This window comes from Macrotis lagotis, chromosome 5 (genome assembly GCF_037893015.1).
Source record: "Macrotis lagotis isolate mMagLag1 chromosome 5, bilby.v1.9.chrom.fasta, whole genome shotgun sequence".
Taxonomy (NCBI): domain Eukaryota; kingdom Metazoa; phylum Chordata; class Mammalia; order Peramelemorphia; family Peramelidae; genus Macrotis; species Macrotis lagotis.
In genome coordinates, this window is record NC_133662.1 from 219,468,547 (window position 1) to 219,495,705 (window position 27,159).

The 27,159-nt window shown below is 38.3% G+C and overlaps 1 protein-coding gene and 1 long non-coding RNA gene across 4 annotated transcripts; one reads left to right on the plus strand and one right to left on the minus strand.

Moving 5' to 3' along the window:
• Positions 1 to 8: 8 nt before the first annotated feature.
• Positions 9 to 12,869, plus strand: LOC141488438 (uncharacterized). The gene is made up of 3 exons (XR_012468681.1): positions 9 to 3,966; positions 4,189 to 4,344; positions 5,315 to 12,869. It is a non-coding gene; the product is annotated as an uncharacterized LOC141488438 (long non-coding RNA).
• On the minus strand, positions 2,801 to 26,543 carry SIKE1 (suppressor of IKBKE 1). Of its 3 annotated transcripts, none has more exons than XM_074188501.1 (5): positions 26,306 to 26,543; positions 26,096 to 26,201; positions 25,649 to 25,791; positions 24,578 to 24,691; positions 2,801 to 10,566 (listed from the first exon to the last, which is right to left on the minus strand). In XM_074188501.1, the coding sequence occupies exons 1-5, from the start codon at positions 26,462 to 26,464 to the stop codon at positions 10,465 to 10,467; spliced, it is 624 nt and encodes a 207-aa protein (XP_074044602.1). In that variant the 5' UTR covers positions 26,465 to 26,543; the 3' UTR covers positions 2,801 to 10,464. The 3 variants fall into 3 exon arrangements, with proteins under 3 accessions (XP_074044602.1, XP_074044604.1, XP_074044603.1); XM_074188503.1 differs by lacking the exon at positions 2,801 to 10,566 and adding an exon at positions 12,946 to 21,682; XM_074188502.1 differs by lacking the exon at positions 2,801 to 10,566 and adding an exon at positions 21,689 to 23,480.
• Positions 26,544 to 27,159: the final 616 nt, after the last annotated feature.

Consider the following 27,159-nt stretch of genomic DNA (forward strand, 5'->3'; position numbering starts at 1 on the left):
CTCGGGCCGTGCCTCCGGCCTTGGGCACGCGGCCCCAGGCGGCCCCGGGCCGGGCCGGGAAAGCGGCGCCGCCGGCTGCCCGGGGGCCCATGCCAGTTAGAGTGCATCACCAAAAGGTTCCTGCCCGGGTCGCAGAGAGGAGAATCAGTGGGACTGGGACCCACGGGCCGCGGCTGTGCCATTCACAGACCGGACCCTGCGTTTCAGACCTCGGAGAGGGCGGCGGAGAGTCGCCCCCTCGCTGACTAAGAAAGCTAGGGCTCTTCTCAGAGCTTGGCAAGAGGTCCAACAGGTGGGAATCTGAGAAGGGATTTAAGGTAAGGTAAGAAAAAAATAGGCAGCTATAAATAGAGCGAGTTGTAACCAAAAATTAGGAGATAGGGTTAATGTCTGTAATTTCCCTTCCTGTCTGCCAAATCACAAGTTTGAGAAAAGTGTAACCTGCAGAGCCGATGTTAACAAATTTTAATCGTTAGGCGGGTGCTAATGCCTATAATCAATGTTTCACAGGCAGTTTTAAACTATAGTTACTTAGCTTTTAACAATCTGATGAGAATTTATTCTTCTGACTATACAATTATGGTTTCACGATTTAAAAATCAGAACTAAACCTAAGACACAACAGTGCCTTTAAACTGGAAAACGTCCATCCCCAACGTAAAGAATATCACCTTATGCGGCGATGCTGGAACCATTTTAAAAGCTCCACTCTGTTAATACAACCAGACATCAAGGCCCTTCATTTCGTGCCTACTTTATTGGCAGGGCCCCCAGACAAAACAAAGAATTCAAAGAGCTTATGTTCTAAAAGGAGAAACAAGCAAATGCCAGTCAGTTGGTGATTTCTAAGAGCCTATAGTGTGCCAGACACCTCCCTGTAAAGAAAGGTAGAAAACAGACTCTGCCCCCCAAAGCCTCCTAGGCTAATTGGGGCGGGGAAGGGGGGGAAGATGGGAGACTACAGGAAAACCACTCAGTACAGACTAGATCTGCACAGGATCAGTGGGAGACATGTCCTAGAATTAAGGGTCTTTGGGGAAAGTTTCTTGTAGAAATTGGGATGGTGACTGGAAATCTTGAGGGCATCGAGGGGGTTAGCAAAGATTGTGGTTATGAAGAACAGCCAAAGAAAACAATGGAAATCTTGTACAACAGTAGTGTCACTTGTACAAGGATATTTATATACCCACATATCTATACAGAATAAATGCAAATCAGTTAAAATACAAAGTACTTTGGAAGGGATTGAACTAGCAACTTGGAGGAGGGGCAGGCAAGAAGTTTCAGGTAGAAGGTGGTGGGTGCTCGAGCTACATTTTGAAAAGGATTCTGTGCAGAGATAAGGGAGGAGGTCACAGGGGAACAAGCCAGTGCGGAGGCATGGAGGCAGGAAATGGAGAAGGAAAAGAGTGAAAGAATGAGGGAGAGGGAGTAATGTACAACATGGAAAGGTAGGCTCCCAAAAGTCCTTAAAAGTCGGATCAGGAGTTTTTATTTTGGCCTAGGTTTACTGAGTAGGGGAGGGTGACAAGGTTAGATGTCCACTTTAGACAAAAATGACTCTGGGAGCAGTGTGGAGGATGTACTTAAGGGAGAGACTCTAGTCAAGGAGACCAGTTAGGAGACTGGTGCAGTAATCCAGGGGACATCTGATGAGAGTGGTTGTGTAACTAGTCAGGTTTAAGAGACGAATTAGAGGTAGAAATGGCAAGACTAGACATTTATTGGATATATGGGGTGAGGGGAAATAAGTAATCAAGGATCATGCTGAGACAATGAACCTGGAAAACTAGAAAAATGGTACTGCCTTTGACAAAAATAAAAACGTTTGATAGAGGAGTGTTTTGGGGAAAAGAAAATGAGTTCTGCTTGGACACACTAAGTTTGAGAAGTCTCTGGAACATCAGCTTGAAATTTAAATGTGCAGAGTTGTAAACATTATTTCAAACTATTATTTTGAGCCCTTTGTGGAGTCCTTAAATGGAGAACTTCACTTCTGATAGGTCTAATTCTGGACATTCTCATATAACGTTACAGAGACAACTGCCTTGGGCTCTTCCATTAGAAACAAGGTCATGTGAAGCTGGGCTAAAAGTGGAATCAGATCTGAGAACATACATTCTCAAATATCATAATGTAATACATAGTAGTTCCAAAATAAATTTTTTTTGAGAATTGTTTATAAGAAAGAAAACTCTTAGCTTCTGATGTCATCATTATTCTGACGATTCCTAAATATCCTTTAAGAAGCTTAAATCATTCAGTAAAGGCAGGGACAGAGTATATTTGAGTTAAATCATAGATTGAGGGATGGGAAGGTGGCAGGGCTTAGAGGGATCATTTAATCCAACCTCTCATTTGAAGATGAAAAAACAAGGGTCCCTTGAGGCTCAGTGACTGACTAGGCAACCAAGGTCCTACAGTTCCTCAGAGGCAAAGCCAGTATTTGAAGTATTTGAACAGTGATCCCCAACTCTCAATCTAATGCATTTCTACTGGGCAACAGTTAACATTTAATTGTATGTTTCTTAAAACTCTGTTCTTAATGTAATTTTGTTATATGTATCTTGACAACTCTGATATAGAGTTTCATTTTTAAATCAAATTTCACATTTTTTAAACCAATCTGGGCAGATTTTATTCAGATTAATTTAAAAACTGAAATATTTACTTAGGTAAATAGTCCCAAAATTAGTGAAGGTGGATCATTTTTATTACAAACATTTAACTACTATATTACAAAAACCACTATCATAAAAAAATTTTTCTTAAATCATTTTATTTAACTAAAGAATAAACTCAAAGTATTTTTAATGAATTATGGACATTTTTCTTCAAATTTTACAGAAACAACTGAACTAATGTTAATCAGGCATCTCAACAACATATATAACACCCAAATTGTCAATCTTAAAGCACAGATTTGGCCACATCACTTCTCTGCTCAAGAAGCTTCAATGACTTCCCATTAATTAATAAATGAAATATAATTTTTCTGTCATTTCAAACCCTATACAATCTGGTTCTGACCTTTCTTTTAAAAATTTCCTTTTGCTTCATGTACTCCAACCAAACTGCCCTACTGTTGTTTTCAATAGATAACATTTCAAAAGTTCATTTCACAAGTTTTTTAAATCATTAAAAAAATTAGTTATTCACACTGAATTGAGGAGAGCAAGAGGAATAGGGGAAGTGTCATTATAAATGAAAAGGGAGAAATGTCATTATAAGTGAAAGAGACTTATTAGAAAAATTATACTCCATGACAGCACCACTTCCTTTTTTGTTTCCCTAGAACCTGGATATAGTGTGGGTACATAATAGGTGCCGGATAAATGTTTGTTGAATTTAATTTTCACAGGAGGATAAGATAGGAACATGAATAGATGATGGAAAATTTCAGTTATAGGGCAAGATACAAATCAAGTCAAGCAGCTTCATTCTTTTTTTTCTTTTAGTTTTTGCAAGGCAATGGGATTAAGTGGCTTGCCCAAGGCCACATGGCTAGGTAATTATTAAGTGTCTGAGGCTGGATTTGAACTCAGGTACTCCTGACTCCAGGGCCAGTGTTCTATCCACTGTGCCACCTGGCTGCCCCCTAGGCAGCTTCATTCTTGATATCTCTGGTAACAGTTTTAAAGCAAGCAAAATGCTATTTTGAGGTCTTCTTCCAAAGCTCAAAGCCTCAAAAGTGGAAAGGGCCTTAGAGATTATCTAATGCAGGGATTTTTAGGCATTTGGGTGGTCTTGGGGCCTCTTTGGCAGTCTGTGAAGTCTATTGATGCCTTCTCAGAAGAATATTTGTTTTCATAAATGAATGCAATGTTAAATTTTAGTGAAAAATAATGGTATAATCTTTTCCCTATTTAAGCTAAAATCCATCCAACAATCTCTTGGAGGAGTGATCTGTGGATCCTGTTAAGGACCCTTGTTCTGGCCCAAGCCTATCACCTTACATGAGGCAAAGTGAGATACTACTGTTTACTGTACTACTTGGATTGGTTACACAGACCAGGGAAGCAAACAGTGTCAGGAAAGGAGGGGAGGGAGGAGGGGGAAGAGGAAGAGGGCAGGGAGGTATATTTTCCTGTGGATGCACTGGAGAGGAAGTCAGAAAAGGTTGATCATTATGGAAAAGGAGATATTTATCGACTTCAACAAGCATTCATTAAGGGCCTCTGTTCACAGTTCACTGTTTTGTTACTCGAGAGAGGCCTGTGATTTGATAGAAATGGATAATGAAGACTCAAGAGCTGAACAGGAGAAAGAAAACAGGCTCAACTACATTTTGGAAATTATGGAGCATTTCCAATGACCAAATGATCTGTAAAGTGCTAGACAAATGTGAGTTATTACTGTCATGATTCTAAGTAACCAGCTTCTGTTGGAAATAAGTATTTTTCTAGTGATGTTTTATATGGAATCTTCGCTAGCATGTCTTTATATTCAGTTTTGCAGAGTTCTTCACAAATATTCTCCCATTTGATCTTCACAACCACCCTGTGGGATAAATGCTATTATTATCCCTATTTTACAGTTAGGGAAATTGAGTTAGGTAAAGTGACTTGCCCCAAGGCCATACAGCTAGTAAACATCTGGGGAAGGATTTCACCTTAGGTCTTCCTGGCTCCAAGTTGACACTCTATCCATTATGCCTTTTGCTGCCCATGTGGCTATAAATCATAGAATTGCCACCATTTCAGGGGCATTCAAAATGAACTATGTATGGAGGATGGGGACTGGGTCTATAATTTGATTAATACAGATGGGGAACTCTTCTCAAGTCAGATAGGCACCTTTTCTGCACTCTAGTCCTTTGAGGCTCTGAGGAATGGATCAGAGGCAGATCTTCCTGACACTGAGAGCAGGTCTCTTTCTACTTAGACAAGGTGTACTTAAAAGCTACATATAGGAGATCACCATTGAGTTGTAATACCAGAAAAAGGAGAGGAACCAGTCACAAAGACAAAGGACTACACCACTGACAACAGGACACACTCTGATGAGACCGCTCTTTACTGACAGAAGCACAAAGCCCTGGGAATAAAATAATAACAAAAAAAAACTGACTGTGCTCTGAAGGAGCTTATTTTGTGGGGTACTTGTATTCATTAAATAAATGCAAAGCAATTTGGGAATAAGGAAACACAAATGTGAGATCAGGAGAGGCTCCTCTGCAGAGATTTCTATGGAGAAAAGGTAATAATAATAAATAATGATGGTGGTGGTGATGATAAAATTTGTAATAGTAGTAAAGTACTTTCAACACATTATCATTTTAGTAAAACAACCATATATGATTTCTAATTTGCAGATTAAAGAAAAGAGCTCAGAGATTGACTTTGTTCTCAGTTCTACAGCAAGAGATGAGAGCTGGTCTGTTAGAAAGATCTGGAATCAAGTTTTCACCTTGTTGAAGTTGGGCTTTTGGAGTCCAGTTCTCTTGGATTAACAGCTTTGTATTTCTTCTCGTTATATATATTATCATCCTAGACATTTCTACACACCCTTGCTCTCCATTTCTCAGCCCTCCCCCACGGCCTTCTTTGTGAACTCCTTTCAAGTAGGAATTCTCTTCATTATCATCTTTGGACAAACACTGTCTTTGCTTGCTCTGTGCCCCCAGCACTTGCTGCAATCCTGGCCCAGGGCCAGACATGTGGGAAGTGATCAGAGTTGTTCACACTGGGGCAAAGATGGCAAGAAGAACAGGGGGAAGTGGGGAGTGTCATTAGAAATGAGATGCAGAGAGAAACTGATTACAAAAATGCTCCACAAAAGCCCCTTTCCCATCTTTGAACTTGACATTCCGCTTGATCCAGAGCAGGTGCCTGAAAATTTTTGAATTGAATTCTGAGCAGGAGGACTGGAGAGGAACATGGAGAGAGCAAGGGAAATGTCAATGATAGAGGGTAAGACTCACCCCGGGGCATCTCTGGAAACAGTTTAAAGCAAGCCAGATACTGAGACACTGGACCAAAGCCTCAGAATCAGAAGGGGCTCTGTGGATCCCCCAGTTGTGGGGGGTCCCTGGGGAAGCCTCGGGGTAATACAATAGCTGAGTAATGAAGTAAAAGTCCATACAGAGTTAAAAGAGTGCTTAACTAACTGGTGGATAAAGAATTAGGGAAGATTTCAGTTGAAACTAACACCTGAGCTAAAATGTGAAGCAAGCAAGGGATTTTACAAGAGTTGAAGTGACAGCAAGGCTGGATTTCAGACCCCAGGACCATTTGTACAAAGGGGCAGAAGCAGAAGATTCAGCGTCACAAAATGGGGAAACAACTAGTCAGCCCTATGACTGAAATGAAAAATATGAAAAGGTTGTTATAGGAAATAAGATTGAAAAAGTTAATGAGAACCAAACTAGATAGAATCTGTTTTATCCTTGAGAGAATAGCCATTGAAGTTTTGAGCTGTAGGGACAGGAGGTAGAATGGGATGTTGACAAGATCAAATCTATACTTGGCAGCTCTTAGGAGAAAGAGATTGTAGCAGGGAGAGAATGAAAGGAGAGAGATTAGAAGGCTTTTGTAATCCTCAAGGTAAGAGGTGATGAAGATCTTAACTAGGAGAGAGGTTGTGAGTGTAGGCCTGTGGAATTGATAAAACTTGACAACTACTTGGACATGGAGCTTAAGGAGAAAAAAATCAAAGATGAGTCTAAGGTTAAGAGCCTTTGTGACTAGAAGAATAGATCTGAGGAGAAGATACTCAGTCTGGTTATGGGAAAGTAAGTTTAAGATGCTGATGGGATATCCAGATGAAGGTGTCCAACTAGCAGTTTGACAATATGTGACTAATTCAGGGGAGAGATGAGATCTAGATGTACAGATTTGTAAATGATTTACATAAAACTAGTTAAACCCATGAGTCCAGATGAGATCACAGACAAAAGAGGACCAACAACAGTCTTAGGAAACATCTATAGTTAATTAATCAGACTCATAAAAGAACCAAGAGAGTGCTGGATCATAGAGCTAGGGGTGGGCCAATGTTAGACACTGCAGAAGGATATCAGGTAGGATAAGTACTGAGCAAAGGCTGTTAACATGTAGCAGTAAGGAGATTTTATTGGTAACCTTGAGAGAATAATTTCTATTATGTGGTGGTATTGGAAACCAGAAAGGAGTAGATGATAATAAGTGGCAACAAAAGATACAGATGATTTTTTAATGTACCTATTTATATAAAGTATATCTTTCTGGTTAAAGCACCCACCTTGGAGTCAGGAGTACCTGGGTTCAAATCCGGTCTCAGACACTTAATAATTACCTAGCTGTGTGGCCTTGGGCAAGCCACTTAACCCCATTTGCCTTGCAAAAACCTAAAATAAAATAAAATAAAATAAAATAAAGATATATCTTTCCCACCAGAAAAGAAGTTTCTTGAGGACGGGGTGGCTTTTTCTTTTTCTTTGTATTTCCAGTAGTTGGTAGATAGTAGGAAAATATTAGTTTTGATAAACATACCTTTTAGACCCATTTCATTAGCATCCATTTCTGTTTTACTTCTAAGAACTAGATTGAATCAGGAAATTTAGAGTCAGGAAAACCTGGGCTGAAATTCTGATTCTTATAAATTCACATTGTATGAACATGGAGAAAATGACTTAACTTCTCAGTGTTCTTAGACAACTCTCTAATTGTACATTTTCATCAGGCTGCCAGTCTGCAGCAATGAAGGGGACTTGACACAAGGAGTTTCCCACATTTCTGAAATCACACATCTAGCACTCCCCCGCCCCAAAGTTTTCACCTGTCCTCATTTCCTCTAAGTATTGATTTGTCAGAGGAAGACTATCAATTTACTTTTACCTTTGGTCAAAGTATTGACCATTCCTAAGCTAGATAGACTTTCCATATACAAAAACATCCTATTAGAAGACATCAGAATTCTACAAGAGGTTCCATATTCAGATCATTTCAGGTAGTTATGTTTATTGAGCAATACAGATTGTGTACTGGCACTGAAGAAATATTTAAAACAAATTTTTTTTAATTTACAAAAAGTAACGTCCATTTTTAATATAACTCCATTAGACTGGATATTTGTGGAGAATGGCTATCCAATTACTTAATAAAAGGTAAACTTAAGGAAATCTGGTGTACCAGAGCAGTTCTAGGAAACTAAGCATTTTAAATATGGCATTATCAGAAAAGAGCAGATTTTCCTAAAAACAACTCCTACCTGAATATAAAGCAGTTTGAGGCACAATCACAAGTGGCATTGTTTCAATGGCAGAATCCTTTTCATAGGTTTCCAATGTGGACCTTCAGCTATTCCACATTTCTCAGTTTTACCCAAAATATGGATTACCTCATTTTTCCTCTCTGAACATTAATTTGTCAAAAGGAGGTTGAAAAATGGTACCATCACCTTTACTTTCATCTGTTTTCATAATTGCTATTATTATTACTCTCAACATGGCATTAAAACCAACTTGCCTAGTCATGTTTTTCAGGATTTATGAACTAAAAGCAATTATAAATTACTTTCAATCAGAAACACATTTCAAGCCTTTATTTTATTTTATATAGGGAAGGGAGGATAAACCATTCATTAAACAGATTTATTCAACCTGAGATGTAAGAGTTGTTTCCAATGGCTCCAATAGTAGAAGACAGTTGACAAGAGTACCACAGTGTAGTCAACACTATGTTAAACACCTTAACAAGTAACTTGACTTTATGTCAATGAACAACAACTCCATTAAAATACTACCACGGTCAGTTAAATAAAGAACAGAGTTACCTATTTGTATGACTCCAAGTGGCACCAATGGTATATTTTTAAGGCATAAAAGTTGGGCTAACAGTTCATTTGCTTTTGGATGAGAAGATATATATTTAGCACAAAGGGATAGAAGTGCTTGTATTGTATTCAGATAGTGATATTGAATAGCCAGTTCTCAAACCATAAATAAATCTGTCCCTCTAAACACTATTCACAGGAAAAGATAAACTAGCATCCCTGGGACTCAGAAAAACAATTTCTGGGGGGGGGGGTATTTTGATCTTGGAGCTGAAGGTAAAATGCTTGTGATAAAAGCAGTAAAATTCTTTGTGATTGTGCAAAAAGAAACTTATCACAAAACACTTCATAATAAGCTCTTCTAGACAATGTACATTAGATATGACAAGCTATTCTGAATGTTTAGGAAGATTGGAGTTCTTATTCTGAACCTCAACACCATTTGAATACTGATCCTAAAAGGTGAGGTTCAGTTCCCAAGAGTAGCCTAGCAGGTAAGAAGTGATAAGGAAGGTGGCAACTACAGGGTGGGAAGACAGTATTTACAAGAAACATATTACCATGAAACCAAGACACATGGTAGAAGAATTTGATTTTAAAACCAAAGAGTTTAACACCATCATATGCATTTCAAGTTTAGAAACCAACAGGATATCCTCAAGAAATACTGTTAAGCTGTACTAATAAAAATATATTTTTCATGGACTGGATATGTGTTTGGAATTGAAGTGGAAATCATCAATCTCCCCAATGGGAATTTTAATTTATAATTTTTTTCTTCACTGGACTCTGGGGAAAATATCAAGGTGAAAACTGGCAAAGAAAACCCTGTCAATTCATGGGAGAGGTGGGAACTTAAGCGCCACACCTATAGGCAATTTAAGAAAAGAATTAAAAACTAGAGATGCCTTAAATCTGACTGGCTGACTTCCAAAAAGATCAAGTTTTAAGCAAACAAGGTTGAAAAATAGACTCTACACAGTTGCTAGAAAAAAAAATTTTAAACTTTTGAATGTGAAATACAAGACAAAAAAAACATGGTTTTAATCATATTACAATTATACTATCTGACATAATAGACTATAATTTTCAAGTATATTTTCTTGGGATTGGCTATAATGGGTACTCTCAAAATAAGAGTGAGGACACTAGGTCACTAAGCCCCAATTCTTAGCACCAAAGAGTTTAAAACATTAGAGAAATTGAATGATACTACAAATAGATAGTCCTAGTTTGCATTATATAAGAATATTATTCTGACTAAATGCCAAAATCTAGTTCCAAGGCATATAGCTCTCAATTGTCTTATTTCTTTGTTTGGAATTCCATTTCCACCATCTAAAACAAAGTAAATATGATGGCTCACAATAAAAGGCTCTACTTGTTGGAGCTATGGAAAAAAACTAAGATGGAAACAGTTTGGATAAACTGAGGTCCCCAAAATGAAAAATGAAGCAAAAGTCATCTCCTGGAAAAAGCAGTGAAGACAGCTCAGTAAAAGTCATACCTTCAGTGACATATCAGAAAAATGATATTTGTAAGAAGTGGGCTTTGACCAGCAGTCAAGCTGCCATCTGGTACCTCTGGCCCCAAATCAAACCTGAGGCAGGAAGATGACACTGAACAGACAAGATACAAAGAGCAAATAACTAACAATTATTCCCTTCCCATCAGGGGGATACTCTCCAGCAGTTGTTCAAAAGGTGAGCATTATTTGGTGACTTGGGAAGCACTCTCCATTGAGTCTTCCTTTCTCACCTGAAGAGACTCACTACTGATGGACAACAGTTCCCGAAGCTCCTTGTTTTCAAGCTGCAAAACAAAAAGGTGTTTGGAAATTTCATCTTTTGTTCCCCTAGAAAATATCACCAAACACAGTCTTTGGGGTCAGGGAAGAGGGTAGAAACTTCATTTTGAAGAAAGGGCTCTCTGACCAAGGACCAAACTTGAGACCTGAGGAGTCTTGGCATCCCAAATTAGAGAAAAGCACTCCCTGTGCTTTTGACCACTGGAATTTTTGAGTTTTTACTGGAATAATTTACTTGATTTACTGCAAAAATAACTGTTATAGAAAATGGAAAATTTAATGCAAAAAAATGTACATTTACAAAAAAGTGATTCTTAAAGAGTACCCCTTGTTCTGCCCCTCCCTGTGTTCTTCTGCTGATGGCTTCCTTTTCTCTTCCTAAGTGCTCTCTGTGTGGTCCCCTTCCCCTCAGGTACCTGTCTTTGACTTAGCAGAGCCTTAGAGGTCACCCAGGCAGATCCACTTAGCTAAATTCTAGCCTGGTGTCAAGGATTCCCATCTTCCCACCAACAACTTTTCCAGCCTCATCTCACAAAGCTGCCTCTACCAAAAAGCTGTGTGCCAGCCCACTCCCATACATATTCTGAGATTTTTAATCTCCATATCGTTGTACAGTGCCTAGAGCTGAGATAACTTTATCCATTCTTCTACATTCTTCAAGGCCCAGTTCAAAGGCCATCTTCTTCATCAAGAATCCCCTGCATTTTCCAGTAAGAAATGATCCATCTTTCTTAGGATCTCATTGAATCACAGAATTCCAGAGTTAGAAGGAGGGACCATCTAATGTATCCCACCCCCAAATTCAGTTTTCAGTTCAAAAAGCAGTTCTTAAATACTATGTGAAAGGTATGCTAAGAACAAGGGATTCAAAAAGAAATGAAACCATTCTTAAGTAGCTTACATTTTGGTTTGGTTTTTTTTTTTGTTAAATTTTAGAAAGGTTTTATTTATTTTCAGCTTTACAATTTCCCCCCCAATTTTGCTTCCCTCCTCCCACCCACCCACAGAAGGCAGTTTGGTGGGGAGAAGGAACATGCATATCTAAGATACTAAGTCAATACAAAGTATGGGAGAAGGGCACTGATACTTGGGCTAATCAGGAAAGAATCCCTTATTCTTTTGCTTAAAGCTCTCCAAAGACAGGGAAACCATCATCTTCATTCTACTTTTGGAACTGTGCCAATATAGGGAATCAGTTCTAAATATGATTGCACTTTCCCCATGAAGCCACATAATACTTAAATCTAATCTTTCTTCCACTTTGGACTGAAAAACAAAACAAAACAAAAATGGGCCCTTGTTCTTCAGGATGAATTCAAGTCACCTAGCCCAGTTCTGAAAGGGGATGCCTTGTTTCATCCCAGTCTTTCCTTCTCCTGGGTAAATATTTCCATTTCCTTCAACCAATCATCAATAACATGGGCTCAATTGCTCTAAGTTAACCTACTATGACATTGTTCTCTCCCAGCTTCCTTGACTGAGTGATCCTCTTCCCCCTCTTTTGCTGGAGCATCATTTATCTCCCAATCCCCAAGCACATTTGTCCCTCAAGTACCTAGCTCATGGTAAGTATTTAATATGTGCTTGCTAATTATTCTAGGCCATCATCTCTCTTGGCAATCTCAACAGTTCTCACGGATTGAAAATTGGGGCATTTGCCCATTTCCAAACCTAGGTTTCAGATATATCTCCTATTCCACGTAATCTTTCAGTTATCACTAACAGTAACTCAGCAATCATGCTTGCTAGTTCTTTCAGAACTAGGGGATGTAGTTCACCTGTGCTAGGTTAGGTGACTTGAATTCATCCTGAAGAACAAAGTGCTAACTCATTTATACTAACTATAAATTTTATTAGCCATTTTTTTTCATTCCAAAGGTACAGAACAAAAACTATATTAAATGTAATGGGGAGTTAAATAAAAATTCATTAATTAAAAGCTCTGATCCCTTTATCAGTCTTAACTGCCCTGAGCAGCCATCTAATGATGAAATTATTTAAGACAAAAATCTTTTCTTCTCTAGATTTCCTTGCCAGCCTGTGCTAAGGCTTTTGTATATGTACTTTATTACCTGCCCTTGTTTTCCATCTTCTGTATGAATTACAAAAAATAAAAATTTAAGATGCTCTGTACATCCATAATAAGTCTCTGTATACAACGCTTTTCTTTTTAACTGGTATTTTTGTCTTTCTACTTTCAGATTTCATTTTTGAAGTTTTCTATTTCCCCTTGTTTGGTCAAGCCAACACAATTCACTATGTCCTGATTTTCCTTTCTTTGAAACCCCTGAAATCTGCTCTGCCAAAATCTTAGGGTATATATATATATATATATATATATATATATATATATATATATATATATATATATATATATTCCTAGCTATCCTGTTTCCTCTATCAGAGACACAACAATTTAGTGTTTCTCCCAGGGAAACTCTTTTCCCTCAAAACCTCTCATTTCTACTCTATGGATGAGAATCAGATGTTAAACAGAAATTCCACTTTTTTGATGCCTCTACCCTTTGAAGGATGAAATTATCATTAAACCAGTCAAAAAAATTTTAGTTAGGTCTGCTTTTGACAAAAAGAGAACTCTAATAGGCATCTAGATAATTAAAACTTCTCATCACTGCTATATTATGCCTTTGTACTAAACCTGTGATGTTTCTGAACTCATCTATTTTCCTATTCTGTTCAGGGGATCTGGGGCAAATTTTTATATTTTTAAGTCATGCAAAACTTATTTCCCTATTAGCCAAATTGCAAAAAATAAAAAACTAAAATGAAAAAAACGTATGCTCCAGTCTGCACTCAGAAGTTCATCAGTTCATTCTCACAGATAGCATTTTTCATCTTGAACTATTGTATTTATCAAAATAGCTAAGATTTTCATAGGTAATCATCCATAATAATCATCCTTTGGGTAGTTAGTTGGCACAGTGGATAGAGCACTGGCCCTGGAGTCAGGAGTACCGGAGTTCAAATCTAGCCTCAGACACTTAATAATTAATTACCTTGCTGTGTGGGCTTGGGCAAGTCACTTAACCCCATTGCCTTAAATAATTTTTTTTTAAAAAGAATAATCATCCTTATATTACTGCATACAATCTTCCCAGGTTTTTCTGAAACTGTTCTTTTCATCACTTCTTACAGCCCAATAGTATTCATGTGATACACTTTTTTTTAAAAAAAGGTATCCTTTTTAAACTCTCTCCCCACCTCCACCCACTGAGAAGGCATGTTAATGTTACACATGTGAAATCATGTAAAATGTTTCCATGTTAACATTGTTGTAAAAAAAATAAAGTAGAAAAAAATCAATCTGCACTCAAGCTTTGATCAGTTCTCTGGAGATGGATAGCATTTTCCTCATGGGTCCCTTGGAGTTGTCTTGGATCACTTTATTGATCAAAGTAACAAAGTTAACTATGACTTTATATTGCTGTTATTGTATGCAATGTTCTTTTGGCTTTGCTCACTTCACATCAGCTCCTCTAAATCTTCCCAGGTTTTTCTGAAACCAAATTTCTTGTCATTTCTTACAGCACAATAATAGTCCAGCCTATGTAGTATATACTCTTTAATTTTTTAGTTTTTTGCAAGGCAAATGGGGTTAAGTGGCTTGCTCAAGGCCGCACGGCTAGGTTAATTAATAATTAATAATTGTCTGAGGCTGAATTTGAACTCAGGTCCTCCTGACTCCTGGGCTAGTGCTCTATCCAGTGCACCACCTAGCTGCCCCTGTAGTATATACTCTTGACGACAATCATGCTTGTTTCTGTGCCCATTATCTGTACCAACTCCACCTTTTTTGCCTATCCTGATTCTCTGGATATTTACATATCAAGGCCATTTTCTTCAAAATGCTACCTGCTTTCTCTTAAGGCACCCTCTCTTCTTCCCCTTACCTCCCTTAGTCTTCTATCAGTCTGGTTGATTTTATATAAGGTGTACTCTTCCAGAATATATTCTGGTCTTGGGCCCCATAAAATCAAGTCTCAGTGATACTAAGGAGGTCAAATCTGCCTTCTTACATTACAAGCTTTTCTTCCTTACTCAAATTTTGTGCATTTCTATGTAGACATTTGAGGGTATGGGCCTGGCTCTTTCCTTGGATTTTTATCTGTTGTGAACCAATGAGTGCCTCAGTAACTATTCTTCTACCCTATGGCAGAGGTCAAATTCATAACCTCAAAACTCTAAAGGGCTGGGGGAATCAGATTAACATGTTATTTGAAAATGTTTAAAATAAAAATACAGGGGCGTCTAGGTGACACAGTGGATAGAGCACCGGCCTTGGACTCAGGAGTACCTGGGTTCATATCCGACCTCAGACACTTAATAATTACCTAGCCATGTGGCCTTGGGCAAGCCACTTAAGCCTGTTGCCTTGAAAAATCTTAAAAAAAACCAAAAAACAAATACAACATAGATAATGTTAATTTTTGATTTTCAAAGGCCATTTGCTGTTTTCTAGTTGAGTTTGACACCAACTTCTCTGGTGTCTAGCTTGATGGCTTACGTTTTGGGCAGTTTTCTCCCAATACCCAAACTGATTATTTTTCACTCAAAGGATCAAATTACCTTTCCTGTTTTATCTACTCAGTAAGAAACTAGTACACTTAAAAATCTATCCAGACTATGAACTTGTTCCCTGATTTTATCAATTCTGTACCTTTTCTCAGGCTGTTTTCTCCACCAGGAATTCCATCCTCTTAATTCCTAGAGAAACTCTCTAGCCTTTAAGGTTTACCTCAGGTTTCCTCTCTTCTAGGATGGCTCCCCTGTTCATCTCAGCCAGTTCCTCCCTCCTCTGCTTTCATTGCATTTAGTTTGTATCTTTTATGTGGAGATTACAATATGAACTACTTTTTTTTTTAGATCTTTGCAAGGCAACGGGGTTAAGTGGCTTGCCCAAGGCCACACGGCTAGGTAATTATTAAGTGTCTGAGGCCACATTTGAACTCAGGTACTCCCGACTCCAGGGCTGGTGCTCTATCCACTGCCCCACCTAGCCGCCCCTAGAACTACCTTTGAATCCTCATTCAGGTACCACTTTTCTAGCCTCTGTACTTTATCTTCAAGTTGCCTCAGTTGAACTTCCCTCTCCTATATCTGTTGAAATCTTTCTAAACCCATATTTAATGCTACCCCTCTATTAAGTTTTATCTAACTCCTTTTTTTAAAAAAAAAACACCTATTCTTTCTGTGGTCTTGAATAACATTATATGCACTTTGCTTTTAATGTACTCTGTGGAAATTAATTTATCAAAGTTTTTCATGTTTCTTGATCAGTACCTCCACATCATCCAGCAACTACCTAAATATGAACATTTACACTTTACTTTTGCATATAGTTACAAGTATTATTCCTATTTATATATAAATTTTAAAATAATGCATAAATATATGTATCCTCAGACATACTGCCTGTGTGAACTTGAGCAATTCACTTAACCTCAGTATTCTAGATAACTCTTTAAGAATCTAAGTTTCAGAAAAGATTTTAAATTGCATGGGCAGTTTTCTCAACTGGGAGTTAACCATTTAAGTGAAATGATAGGTCCATTCCCCATCCCAATGTATACAAACACACACACGTTTATTCTATTTTGTATATTTATTTTATTATATTAATGTACTACGTGTGTATATATATATATATTTGTTGTGTCTTCAATACATCAGTTCTTTAAAGGCAAGAATACCATCTTGCTGAATCTGTATTCTCCCCAAATAGTGGCAGCATGAAATAGTGGAGAAAGGCCTGGGCTGGGGGTCAGGATGACCTGAGTTCAAGTCCTGCCTCTGAATCATCCTAGCTATGTTACTATGGATAATTCATTTGACCTCTCAATGTCCAGACAACTCTCTCAATTGATAAAGTGTCAAATAGTTTCTACTTTCAACTGGTTAAGGTAGTTTCTTCACATCAGTGAATTTAAAATATTTAAGGGGAAAAAAAACCTTCCTTAATTCAGAACTCTCCTCATAAGACATCCTTAACAAATGTTAGTAGAACCGAAATTGGTTACTGTCATAGCTTTGCTAGCAGGCCCAACAATTCAATTCAAAAATATACTATGTTAAGAAACTTCTCATTTCACTATATAAGTTGCTTAAAGATGGTAATCAAGTTTGTTGTCCTTCTAGCCACATTGTTTTGTATCTATTTCAGGGAGTCTGTAATCTCATCATCCTGAGTATTCCCCCCAGCAGGGAAGACTAAGGTCCACCCATGTGGCTTTCTCCAAGCCAGTAGTATTATACCAGGACCAATGGAGCATGTAAGATGATACTACTCTTTTTACATGACCATACTTCCTTCTGCAGTCATACATCTCTGGTATTTTCTATAAAGCTCTTTGTGTGCATTTCGTTATGTCTACAATACATCATTCCAGTGCCATGTGGAGGACTACGACTTTATATCATAGAAGTAATATTTCATGATTTGTGGACATATGGTATCACTGGAAAAATACTAGTATTAAAAAATATGCACAGAGCTTGGCCAAAAGAAGTTGAAGACTATGAGTGCCAAATGATGCAGATCTCAGACATTTCTGATATGTGGTTATTTTTTTTTCCTTTATAAAAATTTAGGGAGAAGGCAGGGGATATTGAGTAAAAATAAAAGATCTAATTTAATTTTATTTTGATAAAAGGATGTACATGGTATAGAATATGAGTATTATCGAAAGTCTAGATAAGGGGTAGTAGATCACTTAAAGACTAGAGTAAGGAGAAGAGATCGAACTGGTACTTGAAGTATGGGTAAACTAGGATAGGCACTCTGCAAAGGAAGCAAGAGTGAGTATGGCTTGGTAAGTCAAATCAATGACTACATTGTAGAGTACGTACTGTGACAACTAGGAAATAAGTGAACAGTAAGAATGGGGTTAGATTATGTATGATATTGAAAAAAGAGAGTTTAGAACTGATGAAAAGCACAAAGTTGATATGATAAAAACAGGATTTTAAAAAGATTAGTCTTGGAGCAGCTAGGTGGTGCAGTGGATAGAGCACTGGCCCTGGAGTCAGGAGGACCTGAGTTCAACTCCACTCTGGACACTTAATAATTACCCAGCTGTGTGATCCTGGGCAAGTCACTTAAGCCCATTGCCTTAAATAAAAAAAAAATTCAAAAAAAATTAGTCTCATAGTAATATGTATTAGAAAGAGAAACTGAAATCAGAAAGATCAGCAGGAGACATGAGGTGAAATTGGCTTAACTAAGTGTAGTGGAATGAAAGAATAGCTTTTAAAGACATTTTGAAGTTGGCACTTGGTAACTGACTAGATATGGGGGCCTAATGAATTAAGCAGGAATTTAAAATTTGACAAACAATACTAGACTGTAAGATCTTATATATCACTGTATCATCAGTACCTATTCCTACCTGGTACATAGAATGCTGCTCTCAATAAATGCTAATGATTTGAGAACAGTGCCACTGACAGAAATGTGGACAATGAAAGGGGGAGATAATTTCAGAAAAAAAGATGATTTTGGTTTTGTAATTGCATTTTAAGTAGTATCAGAACACCCAAGTGAAAAAATCCAGGACATGTTAGAGACCTGAGTCTCTGGAGTAGAAAATGAAGATAGAACTTATAGTAAAATGATAAAGAGCTTTACTTTAAAAAAAAAAAAACAATTAAAAGATTAACCGAAACAACTTTTTATTGAACTCCAGATACCAGATACTAGACAGTTTTACTGCATAAGAGTTGCTGGTTGAATGACCTATTATTTTGTTCAATAAATTTGTGGAAAAAATCTGCATACTAAAGAAATATGCATTACTGAATATCTTTATAGAAAGATAATTATTACTTTGAAAAGAAATGAACTATTAAAATATTTCTAGATATAACTCCATTAAATGTAATGTTCTTCAAACTGAGGACAACTCAGCCTGTTCTAGGAAAATTAAGGAAAATAAAATGCAATTATCATGAAGGTAAGAACTGTTCATTAAGAAACATGCTGTAGGACAGTGAGCTGACCTCAGAGACAGGTTTGAGAACAGAGACTGAAGTCTGCCTATGACATATATGGACTGTGTTTGTCTCATCATCCCTGCATAATTCTCTACTAATCTAGGTTACAGAATATTGCTGATTTGTAATGGTAGAAAGTATTTCCTTAACAAGCATTCTCTAAACAGGTTCAGGCCAAAACCCAAACTGGGGGGGGGGGGGGGGGGGAAGAATCAAATAGGTTAACTTTTTGTTGTTGTTCAGCCATGTCTGACTCTTCATGATCCCATTTGGGGTTTCCTTGGAGAAGATATTGGAGTGTCTGCCATTTCCTTCTTCAGAATTTTATAGATGAGATACTGAAGCCAACAGAGTTAAATTACTTAGCCCTGAGTCCCCAGCTAGTAATTGTTTGATGCTAAATTTAAAGAAATTTTCCTGACTTGAGGTTCTGTGATTGCCCAGATGATTCTTAGTTAACTATATAACTAGCATTTAGGTAAATACCTTATAAATATTAGTTTATTTTTTTCCCTTATAACTATCCTAGAAACTAGATGTTATTATTAAACCCAGTTTACAATTTAGGAAACAGAGGCAGACAGGTTAAGTGATTTGCCCAGGGTCACACAGCTAGGAAGTATATTTGTAATACTTTTCAGAATTAATCATATTATAGTCTTAAAATTTTTATCTAACTAAATGTACATAGTCTGTCTTTTGTGAGAGTAAAAATTACCTCAAGACTGAGACTTATATTACTGCTTATCCTACCATCTAGTTCTAGACAAAAATAAATAATCAAATAAAAAATAAACAATGTAAAACAAGTACAAAAAAACGAAAGGAATCAGATCTTCAAGGTACATGAATATCCATTCAAATAGAAACTGGTCTTCATGGAAATTCTTAAATAATGGCTGTCTTTAACCCTAACTTTTATTCTACAAATTTTATACCAGCCCATTTAGTAAGGAGAAAAAGATGTAACCTTAGCCTAAACTTACCTCTAAAAATTTCATTGAAAGGACTGGTTAGCCTCTGGTTAATGTAGCTTCCCCAAATTGACACAATATTTGTATTTTGAGTATCACAACACTGAAGTTTTGCTACTAGCCTTGAGTGATGAATTTTCTAAAGTGCAGCTCTATTGAATATTCCTTCCCTAAGGGATAATAATATCAACACCAAGTATTTTCTACACCTGACTACTGAATTCTTGTGCAATTCTTTTTCTTTCCTTGAAATACTTAGTGCATCTTCTCTGTTTGTTAAGGTTCAAGAGTATTTTCAGTGATAAAGTTTTCACTGCAAAAAGGAAATTCTTGCACAATAAAATACATAGCAACTTCCCTTCTATGATAAAAACTTACCTTGCATTGAGCAGACCAAATAGTTATAGTCAAGAGGAGTGTTCTAATTAGAGCTTTCTATTAATCTGACAGCAAGAACAGAGACAAGAAGAGAAAATGAAGAGGAAATTGGAAAGCTCCTCAGTAGAAACTATTCATTTCAGTTTTGATTTCATGACCTCCTACAGAGAAGTTCTTTCTAGGAATCATTAAGCCATAGATTCGACCTGAGAATTGTATCAGTTTGCTTTCATTTTAAAATACGATTTTTAAAAAGTGTGATTAAGAGGTCTTCTGCATTCTAGAATGTTATTTAGTTAGATTCAGGAACAATAATCCAGTCTAACTGAACTACCTTCTTTCTTGAATGATAGGACTTTTTAAAAGTCATCCCCTAACTTAAAATGCATTGTCTCATCTGTCTTTCAGAATCCACAATTTCCTTCAAGGCTCAACCTCCTTTGTAAAACTTTCACCCAATCCCCACTACAAATTAGTGTTTTCTCTCCTTCTTCAAATACTCCTAGAGTTCTATTTGCTCTCTTTTCTCCTCTATCCTGAATTACACTTGTCCATGTTAATGTTGTTGTCTTTGCAGTATAATTTGTTATAGTGACTCCTTCCACCTCACAACTATACAAAGAACTACTAGAAAACTCATGAGCAATAGGAAAGGAAATCATGAGTATAAACAAATATTTTCTCAGTGCAACCAGATAAAGGCTATAGACACATGTATCCTATAAATCTCTGTATCTAAAGGAAGCAAGAATCATAGAGTGCTATAATAAAGTTCCAGAGAGTGCAACACCCTTAGTTTGCCAAGCACTCCAATCAAAGATGTAATAAAAGTTTCTGGCTTTGGTATAAGCTCTATGGAGGAAAAAAGCATAGAAAACTGCAAATATTATTTGTAGATACAAATATGTTCTCTACTGGGTTAGATTTTAGAGTGACAAAAAATAAAATCATATGTAGAGATTCAATAGAAAAAAACAGATTTTCTACAAGAATACCTAGAAGAAATAAAAAAGATAAAAAATTAAATAAAAGTTCTTGAGGAAAAAATTGGAAGGAGAATAGTTTCAGAAATGATAAACTTTATTCAGGTTAACAGAATCCCTGGAAATCAGAATATTCCAAATAGAAATCAATGACTTCAACAAGAAATTTCAAACCAAAATCAAGACTTGAAAATGAAAAAGTGAGGCATCTGTTGTCAAAAATTACTAACTTGAAAAAAAGGTCAAGGAATGATAATTTAAGCACTCCTTGGACTCCAAAGTTATTTAAAAAAAACCTGGATACTTCAAGAAATCATAAAAGAAAACTGATGAGATCTATTAGAACCAGAGAACCAAGTGAATCATGGAAAGACTGTATTGAGTCATTTCCTGAAAGAAACCGCAAAAGGAAAAATCCTAGGGAATGTCACAGCTAAAATTCAAAGTTTTCACACCAATGGGAAAACCCTGATGTTTGTATTTCATTTTCAAGGAAGACCTTGACATCAGGGAAGTGATGTCATGACAAGCATACAAAGTGGATTTGAGTGAGGGGGATACAGTGCTAAGTCACCTGCCTCATTTTTTTTCTCCAGAGCCATCTAGGTCCAGTGGCTGAATATGAATCAGGAAGATTGGAGGCGACCCTGGATGTGAGGCAATCGGGTAAGTGACTTGCCCAAGGTCACACAGCTAGAAAGTGGCAAGTGTCTGAGGCCGGGACTTGAACTCCCATCCTCCTGAATTCAAGGTCAGTGCTCTATCCACTATGTCACCTAGTATGTATACAGAAAGAAGTTCAAGTCAGAAACAGCTACCAAAAATGAGAAGAGACATATGTTCCAAAAGGCAAAAGATATGAATTTATAACGAAGATTAACTTACCCTGCAAAACTGTATATAATCCAGCCGGGAGGGGAGAGCACAAAGGGGGGGGGGGGGGGGGCAAACAAATATTTAATAGATAACTCCCAAATATTTTTTTAATTGTAAAAGTATTTAATGCAGTATCTAGTGAACATTAGTTGACATCTACATGTCTACTGCCTTCCTTCTTTACTGGTTAAAGGGAACTCTGAATAAGGAAACTCCCTTGACCAATGTATGAGGTCACTTCTGTATCCCATAATTTCCTAATATTTCTGATGAAAAGACCAGAACTTGAGTGGGAACTTAAAAATCCAGACACAAGAATCAAGAGAAGGAATTCTGGGTAAATGACTTCAATTTTTTTGAGAACTAGAAGTAAAGGGGAATTGGGGATAGTTAGTTGGGAGGTCTGAGGAAGGATGAAAAATTTGGAAAAGCCATGGTGGTGAGTGAGGTCGTGAATCAATTCGGAAGATGCAAAGGGACAGTTGAGAATCTGTTTGTAACGGAATGAACACAAGTTTGTGATTATTTTCTAGCTCCACTCAGCAGCAAAAGTGAAGGAGGTAGTGATGGGAGCAACATAGAAAGCTGGAATTTAACAAGGTATGATCAGTAATGAGAACTGAGGAGTGGGGAATAGTCAAGGATTTAAATGCAAAGTTGAACAGAATGGAAAGAACCAAAGAAAGGACAGGGGGATAAAGACACATTTGAAAGTATGTTATCGGGACAGCTAGGTGGTATAATGGATAGAGCAACGACCTTGGAATTAGGAGGACCTGAGTTCAAATCTGACTTCAGACATTAATAATTACCTATAATAATAACCTTGGGCAAGTCACTTAACCCTATTGTCTTGCCAAAAAAATGTGTTATAGAATTTGCTGTATACTAGTTTAAAAAGCAAAGGAATGAAAATAGATTACTTTTATATACTAGCCCCTTTTTTTTTGCATTCTGCCACATATACTGAATTTTTTTTAATGGAGAGAGTTTAAGATCAGAATTTCTAAAAACTTGTAAAGTGACAAGAACAAAACAAATAAAGCTGTATGTTGCCAAATTATAACCTATCCTAACCACAAAGTATAAATTCTGTGGGAGACAGTGGAAGTGGAACACTATATATAATAACAAACTTTTTTTGATAAGTTGGTGGGTTTGACTAAACTTTTCTTTCCCTTAAAAAAATTGTTCTTCAGACTGCTTGAGAGAGGGAGGAAAAGGAATATGATGAGAAATGTGGATGATTTTTAAAAAGGATCTCAATAAACTGTGTTTTAAAAGAAAATTAGAAAGGCAACATTAAATTCGTTTTATTCTTCCTATTTCTCGAATGAAATATTTTCACGTTCAGTCAAGATGACATATTTAAAAACTTATTTTTTTACCTGCAAAAAATAACTCCCTTCAATGGAACTATCTTATACACTATGGTACTATATTCTACTCTGTGAAAAATACTATTATCCTGAAGTACCAAGTTTATTAGCAAAGATTCCTCAATTTCTCAAAAAAAACCCCACCTCAGAATATTTTATTTCTTTCACACTCCCCTATCCTTGTAATCAGTCAAGAATTTACTTACATATGTCCAACACAACATTCTGTAGGATATATAAAAAGAAAATACTTGTTGAAGTAATTTAACAAGAGGTCTCAGAGAAATACTTAAGAGTAAAGTAACTGTACAATTCTGACCTGTAGGAAAGAAGGGGAATGTTTTAATTTCAAAATCATTTGATTTAATTCATTTCAACAAAACATCTACTATGGTATCTAATATATGAAAGGTACTGGTGATAAAAGATAAAACAAAATTTCTTCCCTCAAGGAACATCCTACTAGAGATTGAAAATTTGCAAAATACAAAGCAGTTACATGAGAGAGTGCCAAAAACAATTATAATTTGGAGAGGCCTCATGAAGGTAGCAGCATGAGCTTTGATAGAAGCTAGGGAACAAAATGAAGATGAGTAGAGAATGTATTCCAGAGAACTGATCACTTCCAAGAGGTGGAATGTCACATACAGGGAACAGCTAAAGTGTGTGCAAAGGGAAATAACATAAAACAACTGGAAAGGAGGATGGATGCTAGCTGCAGAATTCTTTAAATTCCCAAAAAAAGACTAAGTGTTTTATAGAGGAAATAGAGAACCATCAAAGATTTTTGAGTAAGGGGCATGTGAAAAATGGATTAGAGAGATTACAACTGGAGACAGGGATATTAGTTAGAAGGCAATTGTAATAATCTATCAGAATACATATGGTCCTGAAGCAGGGTAGACAGGTTAAGAAGAAAAGGAGACAGATGCAAGAAATGTTCCTATAGTGTTTGGCCATAGGAAACATTCAGTGAATTCTTCATTAATGACAGGGAAGAAACAGGGGAGGGAGGAGAGGAAGAGGGAGGGGGATGAGAGAGAAGAGAGTTAGAGAGAGAGAGAGAACCAACAAGAATTTATTGGATTTGTTCAGACAAGTCAAGCCATTTAAGCCATTTTCTCCAAAACTGAGAACATAAGTGACCATAAGGACGGTAGTGCCTCAATAGAAATCAGGTACTTTTGGAGGAGAAATGGATTTGGGGGGAAAGAAAGTTGGACCTGTAGAGTTTGAGATGTCTACAACAACCAGGTGGAGATTTCTGACAGGCAGTTAGCAATATGGGACTAGAGTTCAAGGAGAAAGAATGAAGCTGGATATTCAGATTTGAGAGTCATCTGCTGACAGATCATCACTAAGATGGTATGACAGAACACTGATATACTTTTCCAATAGTAAAAATAATATTCTTACCTCTAGTTGGGCTAGTTTTTCCTGAATCTTATAAAACTGGTCATCATCCACCTGAACAGCTTTCCTCATCACTTCTCCCATTTCACAGATTCTATCAATTTGACTTTCAATTTCCTGTTAAGATATTAAGTATATTAATTCTGCACTGTCCTGCTGCAATAACAACAACAAAAACCAAACCCAAAAACTAAAGTGCTTATGAGAAGACACAAGTTAACATTAACCCCACTCAATCAGTCAAAAAGCTCTCTCCCTCATCTCACATAACTAATCAATTACCAGACTTTCCCATTTCTACATGTCTACCTCTCCTGTCTTACCCTTCTTGTTTCTTGATCCTAGGTAACTTTAAAGAGTCTGCCTCTATCTCATACTATATTGTATTCTATTTCAAATGCTCTTTTAAAATTCTACTCTATTGGCCTTACTCAGATAAATGATAAATTCTTCAAGAACTTGAAGTTTTATCTCTTTCACTCTCTTTTCCTTCCATCATTAATTAAGAATTCACTGAGAACCTCCTTCATGGCCAAAGTATGCTTTGCAAAAACTTTAAAAAAGAAAGCTTTTTGAATGATTACAGTGAGATGTCTTAGAAACATTTGACATCAATCAGCATAAAATACATAGTTCTAACCTCCCTAAACAGTCCAGTATTTCTGTTATTGAATCTTCATTTTCTTTCGTATTATAGAATCTAAGCCAACATAGCCTCAGATCAAGGCTATTATTAAAGCACCTAAGGATAAAGTGATAGGCATGAAAAAAAAAAGCTAACTTTTCTTTAGAAAAAAAAAAGGCCACTGTCCCTGATAGCTTTTATCAATTGTATTTTTCATTCCTTCTGAGCTACATTTAAGAAAACTACCTACAAGACAAATTTTTTTTTTTTAGGTTTTTGCAAGGTGTTAAGTGGCTTGCCCAAGGCCACACATCTAGGTAATTATGAAGTGTCCGAGGCGGAATTTGAACTCCATGGCCAGTGTTTTATCCACTGCCACCTAAGCGCCCAAAGGCAATAAATTAAAAAAAAAATTCACTTTAACCAATATTTACTGTGAAGGTTCTTACTAAAGAATGAGACTGGTGCGCTTTCAGGACAGGTTCGGCATCCACCGCTTTTTTGGCGATCATTAATTGTAGCATCTGCTTCCTGTACTTGCTCATGATGAGTTCCAAAGCGTCCTGGTGTTCCTCCAAGGAAATCCATAGCTCTATCAAAGAATAAATGAGATCAAGTGGCTGGGACGTCCGAGACAGTGTAGATTGTCCACCCCATGGGATCGTGAAACACCGGACAGCCGTTCTAGCCAGAGGCCCCCCAGATGCCGGCTATTCTACGACAAGGAGGCGGTGCTTCAGAGCAGGCCGCTGGGCCCATCCGAAAGCGCCGGCCCTACGAGGGCTCCGTCACCGGGGGCTTCGGCTGTGTTTCCGGAACGCAATGAGGCCCCGCGGCCGGCGCCGCTTGCGCCCCCGAGGCCCGGGGGCCGGGGCCGGCGCCGGCCGCGCACCCACCTCGGTTCTCCTGCTGCAGGTCTCGGATCTGCGTGTTCTCCTGGGACAGCAGGATGTGCGGCTTGGCCTTGGCCGCGTCCCGGGGCTCCGCCGCCTCCTCCGGATACTGCGCAAACAGACCCACCCCGGCCCGCCGCGGTCAGCGTCCGGCCGGGGCCGGGGCCCGCGGGGCCCGGGCAGACCCCCTCCCGGCCCCGCTCCCCGCCTGACCTGCTCGGGCAGCGCGGCGCCCGCCTCCCGCATCGCGGCCACCCGCCGGTGCAGCGCGGCCGACTGGTCCACCAGGGACTCGGCGGCCGCGTCGTGCTCCCGCAGCCGCTCCAGGAGCGTCTTGGCGTCCGTCAGGATCTTCTCGATGGTGCAGCTCATGGCGGCGGCCCCGGCGACGCTGCCCCCCGACTGCCAGGCCGCCGCCGGTTCCGGGTCTTCGCCCGCCGCGATGGCGTCACTTCCGCCAACGAGGAAAATATGGCGTCACTTCCGGTACCTCCGGGCGCGTCCGTCCCGGGCCCCGCAGAGGCGGCGCCTGGCTCTGCGCCTGCGCGTTGGCAGGCCTGACCGCGCGCTGACCCTGGTTTCCTAGGAGCCGGCGTGGGGGGGGGGGGCGAGTCATTTAACCCTCTCTGCCTCAGTTTCTTTCTTGTCAAAAGGACATCATACTCCCGTGCCCTCGTGGTGATTGTCGCGGGCAGCTGGATGGCTCAGTGGGCAGAGCGCCGGCTCCCGAGTCAAGAGGACCTGAGTTCAAATTCTACCTTGGGCAAGCCTCCATCCAGAGCACCCCGATTCCTATCTAGTCGCTGGACCCAAGGGGCCCTGGAGGACAAAGTGAGGCTGCTGATCCAGCACAGCCCCCCAAAACAATTCAATTCCCGAGCTTGTCATGGCATCACCTCCCCCAGGAAGAAGGACAAACATTGTTATCGCTGTGATTGTCAAAGGCCTTATTGAATGTAAAGCACCTTGGAAACCTTAAAGTTAAAGGCAAATCAGTCGTAACAATATTGCTACTGTTTCCAGCCTTTGCTTCTTTCATGGCATGTGTATTTTTGCACAGCTGCCTA